Source organism: Felis catus, chromosome A3, assembly GCF_018350175.1.
Source record: "Felis catus isolate Fca126 chromosome A3, F.catus_Fca126_mat1.0, whole genome shotgun sequence".
Taxonomy (NCBI): Eukaryota; Metazoa; Chordata; class Mammalia; order Carnivora; family Felidae; genus Felis; species Felis catus.
Window position 1 is genome coordinate 91,634,848 of NC_058370.1, and position 10,521 is coordinate 91,645,368.

The window sequence follows — 10,521 nt, forward strand, 5'->3', positions numbered from 1 at the left end:
CGACCTCGTCGCACTGATTATTGGGAGTTGTAGTCTTGACCTTAGCGAGCAGACATGGCGGCGTCCGTTGCAGGGGCTTGCGGAGCCGCAAGGGACCTGTCTCGAAGTTTTCGAGCCGTCAGGGGGCTGTTTCCTGCGCTAGCCTCCGTCACCTGGCGTAAGTGGAGCGGGGCTTGCACACCGGAGGGAAGAGGGAGCTCGGGGCGAGGCTCGAGGGAGGCAAGCCTAGAAGTCAGGAGCAACCCTCGTGGGACCGCGAGTTGGGGGAGATTGCAGGGCTCCGCGGGAATTCTGGGCGAGTTCTGTTGACCTCTGTCGCCCGCTACTGCAGGGGCCCGCGTGGGGCCGGGCCGACAGCAGAGCACCGGACCTTCGGAGCCGGGCGCGTTCAAGCCGCCGCCGAAACCGGTCATTGTGGACAAGCGCGGTCCCCCTCGTCAGGAAAGGAGGTGAGGCCCAGGCCGGCGCGCGGTTCCCGCTTTTTGGGTCTGTGCGCGTGTGAACCTGCCATTACTTTGGAGATCTCGCCTTTAAAGCAGAGGTGGAACCCCCACTGCACGAGCTTGTGTGCAGGTTTCATGAGCTCGTGTGCAAAGCTCAACCACCTCAGGTTTGTCTTCCCCCCTTTTCCCCTTTTCTAGCGTTGAACTTTCTCTGCAGCCTTATTAAATCAGAACTAAAAGCAAGGATTCTCCCTATTTGAAGCTCTTTGCTTCAGCATTCAGATTGTATCAAGAATTTTCCTCTCAAGTACATAGTATTTTACTTGTTTGAGAAACTGATCATTCCTTGCCTCGGTAGAAATGGATTGGCCAGAGCTCACCCTGTGTTCCTTTCCCTACACACGTGTTTTAGTTTCCTGAAAATGCTATACAGTGATAAAATTTTCCGGTAATTGGTGTCTTAAATTTGCTTTCAAAAACAGTGTGCTTAAGTGACTTCTGGGTGGCTCAGTCCGTTGAGCGGCGGACTCTTGAGTTCCACCCAGGTTATGATCTAAAGGTTGGTGAGATCCAGCCTAGCATTGGGTTCTGAGCTGATAGCTCAGAGCCTGCTTGGGATTCACTCTCTCCCTGTCTCTGCCTCTCCCCTGCTTGCGGGCATATTCATTTATATTCTCTCTCCCTCTCTCTCTCAAAAATAAATAAACTTAAAAAAAAAAAAAAACAAATAAAACCCAGTGTGTTTAAAAGCGTGGTTCACTTAAATGAATGGTGGCAACTTTGGAGGTATCTGTAAGTTTAGGTAACCTAGTTGTATAACAACCTTATTAAAAAGGCAATTTTAGCAGGAAAAAGTTGGTGTGATTTGGCTATTCCTTGTTGGTTGGATTATCTCTGCATGCCTATGTGTGTGTGTTTAACATTGCAAATATCCTGTTCTAAGTTGAACATTGAATTTATGGAAGCTAGAGATTCAGAAAACATTTCCTTACACAACTTTTTTTAAGTTGAGAAAGGAATATCTCTCTTAAATGGCAACAGTTATTATAATTCAGTTAAATGGGAATGTAAATTGTATAATTACTTTGGGAAACAGTTGAACAAAATTTAGTAATTTTGAGGTTGTGTATACCTTTCCACCCAGTCGGTACACAACTTAAAGTAATATGTACAAGGAAATATGTACAGAAATGAACACAAAAGGTATTTATAACAAACAAAAATGTAGAAGTAGCCTCGACAGCCATCAGTAGGTGAATAGGCAAATGCATTTATACAATGGAGTATTATATGGCAGTGAAAAATAAATGAACTGGAGCTGACATGGATAAACTTCATAAATATGTGTGGAGAAAAAACAACCTGCAGAAGAATTGATATAGTATGATAGCATTTTTATATTGCTCAGACATGCAAATGTAAAGTATAAAATGCATATGTACATTTTACATACATACATGCATATGTAAAGTATAAAATGTACAAGAGAAATTCTCCACAGAGAAATCAGACCTATGGCTTTCCCAATAGCCATACAAGCTGACATTACATACCTCGTGATGTGATAGGATAAGATGATCACCTCTATAATATTTTTACCCAAAATGTTTAACCTTGGTCTAGGCATGTGGAAACAATAAACATTTCCAGAATCCAGGGATGGTGTATAAGACAGTAGGTTTTTTGACTCTTCAGAAAAGTCAGTGTTATAAAAATACAAAGATGGGGAATAGTAGCAGTTTAAGAAACTAAAGCGAGTAATACCCAGATATAATGTGTGAAGCTTGATGGTGGCTTGGATTGGGCAACAAAAGGCCTTTTCCAGGACAATTAGATACTGTTAGTTCAGATATGTTTAAATACAAACTACATATTAGATTTTGTTGTTGAATTATTGCAGAAGTTCTTAGGTGTCATAAAAGTATTGTGATAAATGTAGCAGAAAGTCCCTATTCTTAGAAGCTTTCTAAAGTATTCTGAGATGAAATACCTTGCTATTTGACATTTCAAATAGTTCAGGAAAAAAATTATATGTATATATAAACCAAATATGTCAAAATGTTGGCAGTTGATGAAACGAGATGGTGTGTATATGGGTATTCATTGTATTACTATTTCAACTTTTTGGTGGGCTTAAAAAGTTTCAAAGTAGGAAATGAGTGTTGGGGATCATCATCAAATAGACATGACTGCTGATTGACCCATGAGCTGAACCCCGGCTCCTCACCCCTTCCCTTGTCTTTGGAATGTGGGTTCTGCTTGCCTTTTCTGCTCCTAGAGGCTGCTCCAAAGACATAGCCTCGAGATGATGATGTGGTATTGAAAATACCTACATAGTGTATGTGACTGAGACCACTTAGGGCCTCTTTGTAAATTTTTTTTTAATTATCTCATTTTATTTTTTTAAATTTACATCCAAATTAGCATATAGTGCAACAATGATTTCAGGAGTAGATTCCTTAGTTCCCCTTACTCATTTAGCCCATCCCCCCTCCCACAACCCCTCCAGTAACCCTCTGTTTGTTCTCCATATTTAAGAGTCTCTTAGTTTTGTCCGCCTCCCTGTTTTTATATTATTTTTGCTTCCCTTCCCTTATGTTCATGTGTTTTCTATCTTAAAGTCCTCATATGAGTGAAGTCATGATATTTGTCTTTCTCTGACTGATTTTGCTTAGCATAATACCCTCTAGTTCCATCCATATAGTTACAAATGGTAAGATTTCATTCTTTTTGATGTGCAGGGTAATACTCCATTGTGTGTGTGTGTGTGTGTGTGTATATATATATATATATATATATATATATATATATATATATACACCACATCTTCTTTATCCATTCATCAATCGATGGACATTTGGGCTATTATTGATAGTGCTGCTATAAACATGGGGGTGCATGTGTCCCTTCGAAACAGCACACCTGTATCCCGTGAATAAATGCCTAGTAGTGCAATTGCTGGTCGTAGGGTGGTTCTATTTTTAACTATTTGAAGGAACCTCCATACTGTTTTCCAGAGTAGTTGCACCAGTTTGCATTCCCACCAGCAGTGCAAAAGAGATCCTCTTTCTCCGCATCCTCATCAACATCTGTTGTTGCCTGAGTTGTTAATGTTAGCCATTCTAACAAGTGTGAGGTGGTATCTCATTGTGGTTTTGATTTGTATTTCCCTGATGATGAGTGAGGTTGAGCATTTTTTCATGGGTTTCTTGGCCATCTGGATGTCTTCTTTGGAGAACTGTCTCTTCATGTCTTTTGCCCATTTCTTCACTGGATTATTTGTTTTTTGGGTGTTGAGTTTGGTAAGTTCTTTACAGATTTTGGATACTAACCCTTTATCTTATATGTCGTTTGCAAATATCTTCTCCCATTCTGTCAGTTGCCTTTTAGTTTTGTTGATTGTTTCCTTCACTGTGCAGAAGCTTATTATTTTGATGAGGTCCCAATAGTTCATTTTTGCTTTTGTTTCCCTTGCCTCCAGAGACATGTTGAGTAAGAAGTTGCTGCAGCAGAGGTCAAAAGAGTTTTTGCCTGCTTTCTCCTCTAGAATTTTGATGGCTTCCTGTCTTACATTTAGGTCTTTCATCCATTTTGAGTTTATTTTTGTGTATGATGTAAGAAAGTGGTCCAGGTTCATTCTTCTGCATGTCGCTGTCCAGTTTTCCCAGCACCATTTGCTGAAGAGACTGTCTTTATTCTGTTGGATATTCTTTCCTGGTTTGTCAAAGATTAGGTGGCCATACGTTTGTGGGTCCATTTCTGGGTTCTCTATTCTGTTCCATTGATCTGAGTGTCTGTTTTTGTGCCACACTTTGTAAATTTTTAAGATTTGGTATCTTGCTGCCACCCAGGACAAGCCTGTATGTGAATTCCCTTTGTTGTTACTAAAACTGTAACCTACCCACCCTGAGTGGCCTGCCTCTTTCTTCAGTATCTCCTTGTCCTTAGAGTATGGGGCCCAGTTTCAGAGTATACCTGGGAAGCTCCTGAGAAAGGGGTGAACAAGAAAAAGGAAGAAACTTCATGGGAAGAATCATCACCAAATTTAATGAATTACCCCATAGTAATTAACTGTGGGGGAGGGAAGGGTGCACTGGGGCTTCAGCTGTATTGATCATTTATTTCTTAGGATGGGTGATAGGGACATGATTTTTCACTGTAGTGTCATTTATGCTTTTAAAGAGGTTAGCTTAGGGGTACCTGGATGGCTCAGTCAGTTAAATGCCTGACTCTTGATCTCAGCTCAGGTCTCGATCTCAGGGTCGTGAGTTCAAACCCTGCCTTGGGCTGTGTGATTGTTGTGAAGCCTATTTAAAAAGAGAGAAAAGAAGGAAAGGAAGGAGAAAGGAAGGAAGAAGTTAGAGAAGTTAAAGAGGAGAAGAGGGAGATTATTTTTAAGGTCATAGTTAATTTATATTTGTATTTTTCCAGACTAAATTTATTCAAAAAAAATTTTGTTTTAGTGTTTATTTATTTTTGAAGGAGAGAAAGATAGAGCATGAACGGGGGAGGAGCAGAGAGAGAGGGAAACACAGAATCAGAAGCAGGCTCCAGGCTCTGAGCTGTCAGCACAGAGCCTGACGCGGGGCTCCAACTCACAAACCGTGAGATCACGACCTGAGCCGAAGTTGGACACTCAACCGACTGAGCCACCCAAGTGCCCATCCAGTGTAATTTATTTTAACACGCACAACTCGATGTGAGGCTTGTGGTTTATGGCCATAGGCTTTGTTGTCTGACAGACATGCCTGTGTTTAAATGTTGACTTGATTAGTTCGTAGCTAATATAACAGCACGTCAGTTTACCTTCTGCAAGCTTCATTTTCATCTGTGAAAGGAGATGATGACAGCATGCTCGCCTAATTGTCGTGAGGATTAATTTATGCTCTCGGTGTGTCGTAAACCTTTAACAGGATGCGAGGTGAGTACTCAGGAATTGTTAGCTATTTTCTTGAGCGTCGACAACAGTTTTAGAAATAAATAATCAACTTTTCTTAGGAAGAAAGAGTAAAACACGTCAACATCATAATCTTTAATTTTTAAGTTTGCCTTTAATTTTTTTTTTATTTATATTCTTCACAGGTTCTTGAGTCCTGAATTTATTCCTCCAAGGGGAAGAACAAATCCTCTGAAATTTCAGATGGAAAGAAAAGATATGTTAGAGAGGAGAAAAATACTCCACATTCCAGAGTTCTACGTTGGTCAGTAAGAGCTGCACGCTTTCATTATTGGTGGTGGGTGGGCTTAGTGTTTTTCACATAGGGAAGAGTGTTTTTCACAGATCTGGGTTTTGCCCAGATGAGATACTTATTCCTAATATATTAAAATATTTAGGAAGTTAGGAGGTTACCTAGAAATGCTGTTTGTGTGTTTCTGCAAGTCTTGTAAAAGTTCACTTCTCTTTTGAATTTGTAGGAAGCATACTTCGTGTTACTACAGCTGACCCATATGCCAGCGGAAAAACCAGCCGGTTTCTAGGGATCTGTATCCAGAGATCAGGAGCAGGCCTTGGAGCCACTTTCATCCTTAGGAATACTATCGAAGGACAAGGTAGCTTCCATTTCATTAGTTTAATTTTCTGGAAAATGGTATCTCAGGTTCTATTTTGTGTTCTGCATGCCGGGAGAAAACGTCTGGAACTTGAAAGTGAAAGGGATTCCGAGGCCTGACCTGGGCCCGTGGCCTAAGAATGGGATGAGACTGGAGGCTGCAGAGTAAGCAGTCAGTGCTGTGCTTTCCCTTGAGGGCTTCTTTCATCACAGGACCACCACTGTCAGATTTTCCGACCTCTGCCAGCATCACAGGAGGAGACAAGTGACTATTAACAGTGTGGGGAACATTCAGTGTAGGGGGCAATAACCCATGAGAACATTAAGACAAACATAATGATGTCTGTATGAGTCACTTTTCCCTAAAATGAATGCCCCCATTTTGCTTTATATTATGATAGTCACCACAATAATCGTTGTTTGATAAGAATTAGAGGAATTTTTAAAAAGGCAAAACTTGTTTGTTATGCCTAATAAATAAGACAGAGGCCCAAGTGGCAAAATTCTAGAAACATTATGAATCAACATGGCAGAACAGTAACATTTTCTTTTTTTCTTTTTTTTAAAAATGTGTATTTATTTTTGAGAGAGAGAGAGCAAGTACCTGAACAGGGGAGAGGCAGAGAGACTGGGGGACAAAGGATCTGAAGCGGGCTGTGTGCTGATAGCGGAGAGCCCGAAGCGGGACTCATCTTGTAATGACCTGTGGTGCCGTGCATGTCGGAGCTTAGCAGGGCTTACAAGTTGCAGAAATGTGTGCCTTCGATCAGATCATGTGTTTGGAGAAGGCTTGCAGTAGAAAACCATGATCATAGGTGTGTGAGATGGACCTTGGTTTGATATTCTTTCTTTTTAAAATTTCTTTTTTTTTAACGTTTATTTATTTTTGAGACAGAGAGAGACAGAGCATGAACAGGGGAGGGGCAGAGAGAGAGGGAGACACAGAATCTGAAACAGGCTCCAGGCTCTGAGCAGTCAGCACAGAGCCCGACGCGGGGCTCGAACTCACAGACCGCGAGATCATGACCTGAGCTGAAGTCGGCCACTTGACCAACCGAGCCACCCAGGCGCCCCTGATATTCTTTCTTAAAACTGAGATATAATAGTTTCTGCCTTAGTGTTGTGGTCCGTTGTGGGTGATATTCTACATGAACTACTGAACACTGAATACTCCAAAAATGTTCACTCCCTGTTGCCCTCCTCTAAGGTACTTTTGACTGTTACAACCTGTTTCAACCTTCCCCATCGATACTCCTTTCTTTGGTGTTTTTCGTAGTCCACTGGCTTTAAATACCATCCATATGATGAGAATTTCCAAATTAAAAAAAATAATTTTTTTTTTTAATATTTATTTTTGAGAGAGAGAGACAGAGCATGAGCAGGGGAGGGGCAGAGAGAGGGAGACACAGATCCGAAGCAGGCTCCAGGCTCTGCACTGGCAGCACAGAGCTCGACGTGGGGCTTGAACCCACGAGCGTGAGATCATGACCTGAGCTGAAGTCAGACGCTTAACCGACTGAGCCACCCAGGTGCCCCGAGAACTCCCAAATTTAGATCTCAAGGACTGACCCTGTCCAGGTTCCGGATTTGTACATACAACTACCTCTTTGACATTTCCGGGTGGATATCTTTTAAGCATACGACAAGCTCAGAATAGGATTGTTTTCCTCACAGTGTGTTCCTCTTGGTTTTTTCTATGTCCATAAGTGGCACCACTGCGTACGTACTTACTTAATCAAAAATTCAGGGGCTATTTTTAATTATTCTCTTCATATATCCAGTCAGTCGAGTTTTCTTGGCTTAATCTCCAAAAAATATATTCCAGTTCTGTTTGGTTCTCCGTCTCCATGGCCACCACTCGTGTCCATGCTGCCCTGTCTCCTTCCTGCCTGCAGCTATGCTGTATCCCTGGTTAACTTTCCTGGCCCACTGACTTACTGTGCTCCAGCCAAAAAGACCTTTTTCTGTTTTGTTTTGTTTTTCCCCCCAATATAGCAAGTTTGTTAAGACCCCAGGGCCTTTGCATTTGCTGTTCTTTCTGCCTTGAGCACTCTTGGCTATTTGTAGTGTCAGTCTAAATTGTGTTTTTAGAGAGGCTTTCCCTGGCTATACTATTCATATACTATTTATTCCCCAGCCACAGTATTATCACTCTGTTTATATTGACTATATGAAATTACCTTAAATTATGAATTGTAAATGAAATTTTGGTGTGTCTATTTATTGTCATCCACTAGAATATAAGCTCTATGAGAGAAGGATTTGATCTATTTTGAGTTCACTATAGGCACAGTCCCTAGATCAGTACTTGGAACAGAATAGGTATATAGGAAATAATGGATTAAATCCTGGTATTAAATAGTGGATGTTAATGTTGTTCATACATATTTGTATTTCTCTTGAGATTATTTCAGGAAACCTCAGAATATACTCTTTCCCTTAAGTGTTTGGTGCTAACAGAGGATGTATCTTAAACTATTACTTGTAGCATCTTGAAACAGCAATGCTGTTCCTAGCTTGCTTCATGTGGAGAGCCCCAGTATGTTTTTTTTTTTTAATGTTTTATTATTTATTTTTGAGAGAGAGAGTGTGAGTGGAGGGGAGGCAGAGAGAGAGGGAGACACAGAATCTGAAGCAGGCTCTAGGCTCTGAGCTGTCAGCACAGGGCCCGACACAGGGCTCGAACCCATGAACTGTGAGATGATGACCTGAGCCGAAGTTGGACGCTTAACCGACTGAGCCACCCAGGTGCCCTGAGCCCCAGCGTGTTTTAAAACCTAGGCCATCCTGGGGTGCCTGGGTGGCTCAGTCGTTTGAGTGTCCGACTCTTGAGTTTGGCTCAGGTCATGATCCCAGGGTCATGGAACTGAGCCCTGCATTGGGCTTTGCACTGAGTGTGGAGCCTGCTTAAGATTCTCCCTCTGCCTCTCTCCCTCACTTGTGCACTTTCTCTCTCTCTAATATAAAAAAAAATATTTTAAAGGAACTGGTCTGGATTAAAAAATAAATAAATAAAACTTAGGCCATCCTTAGGAGGGACTTCTAAACCAAAGTTAGAACTTAAAAATGTGTTAACTCTTTGCATCATTACTCCTGTTGCCCTTGATGTAGGAGATCAAGTTTTATAAGTAGTTGGGAAACAAACAAAAATGTGACAGTAAAGAATTTACTCAAATTTTCTCCAGGTTAATAGTATCAGAAGTGAAGAGTGTGGGGATGGGCTAAATGGGTAAGAGGCATTAAGGAAGACACTTGCTGGGGTGAGCACTGGGTGTTACACATAGGAGATGAGTCACTGGAATCTACTTCTGAAATCATTATTGCACTATATGCTAACTAACTTGGATGTGTATTTAAAAACTAAAAAGAAAAGGAGATGAAGAAAACATTCTCAGGATCTAATCCCTCTTCTGATACTAGACCCTAAACAATTTTAACACTGTTATCATGGTCTCTTAAGATCTTTTTGGGCCAGACCAATAAACAAAAAAGGATTTGAAAAAAAAAAAATAGTACCAGAAGTGAAGAGATGTGTGACTGTATTTATAGAAGACATTTTTCTTTAGACTATCATTCTAACTCAGATTTTTTTCACTTTTTAATCTACATGGACTTTAATTTATTTCTTTTTCTTTCGGTAATCTTTATCTTAAAAATTACAAATTTATGTCACATTTCCTATGTGCAAAACCCTGTGCTAGTTCCATTATAAAATAGTTTTTACTGTTGTATAAGGCGTATACAGGCGTCTGGGTTCAGATTGTAAGAATATGTTTTCTCTGTTTAGGTGTTGAGATTTGCTTTGAACTTTATAATCCTCGAATCCAAGAGATCCAAGTGGTCAAATTAGAGAAACGGCTGGACGATAGTTTGCTATACTTACGAGATGCCCTTCCTGAATATAGCACTTTTGATATGAATATGAAGCCAGTCGTACAAGAAATGAGCCACGACGTTCCTGTTAATCAGGTATGAGTTGTATTTGTAGAAATGAAAGTTCTATATAGAGTAAGAAAGAGTCACCTTAATGAAAACTTTTAGAAGAATTTTGCTTGCTACTAAACAAATTCTTTCTTTCTTTCTCTTTCTTTTCTTTTTTTTCTTTTTTTCTTTTTTTTTTTTTTTTAATATCATCTGTAGCTGAAAGTAAAAATGAAGCCTAAGCCCTGGTCCAAACGCTGGGAACGTCCAAAATTTAATATTAAAGGAATCAGATTTGATCTTTGTTTGACTGAAGAGCAAATGAAAGAAGCTCAGAAGTGGAGTCAGCCGTGGCTTGAGTTTGATATGATGAGGGAATATGACACTTCAAAAATTGAAGCTGCAATATGGCATGAAATTGAAGCATCGAGAAAATCCTGATTCTGAGACTCAGTCTGGTTATTTGCAGAGGATGTGCTGACTCCCAGAGGATTTACTTAAAGACCAATTTAATTTTGTATATAAGGACATAGTCATCAAATCAATTAAACATTCATTAGTTTATGAGTACTGTTGCAAAAAAATAAAATTAGCATGTCAGTTTATTA

General features: G+C 40.4%; 1 protein-coding gene across 1 annotated transcript; it reads left to right on the forward strand.

Moving 5' to 3' along the window:
- Positions 1–10,521, forward strand: MRPL19 (mitochondrial ribosomal protein L19). The gene is made up of 6 exons (XM_003984162.5): positions 1–157; positions 332–449; positions 5,526–5,644; positions 5,859–5,993; positions 9,780–9,961; positions 10,133–10,521. The coding sequence occupies exons 1-6, from the start codon at positions 55–57 to the stop codon at positions 10,352–10,354; spliced, it is 879 nt and encodes a 292-aa protein (XP_003984211.2). The 5' UTR covers positions 1–54; the 3' UTR covers positions 10,355–10,521.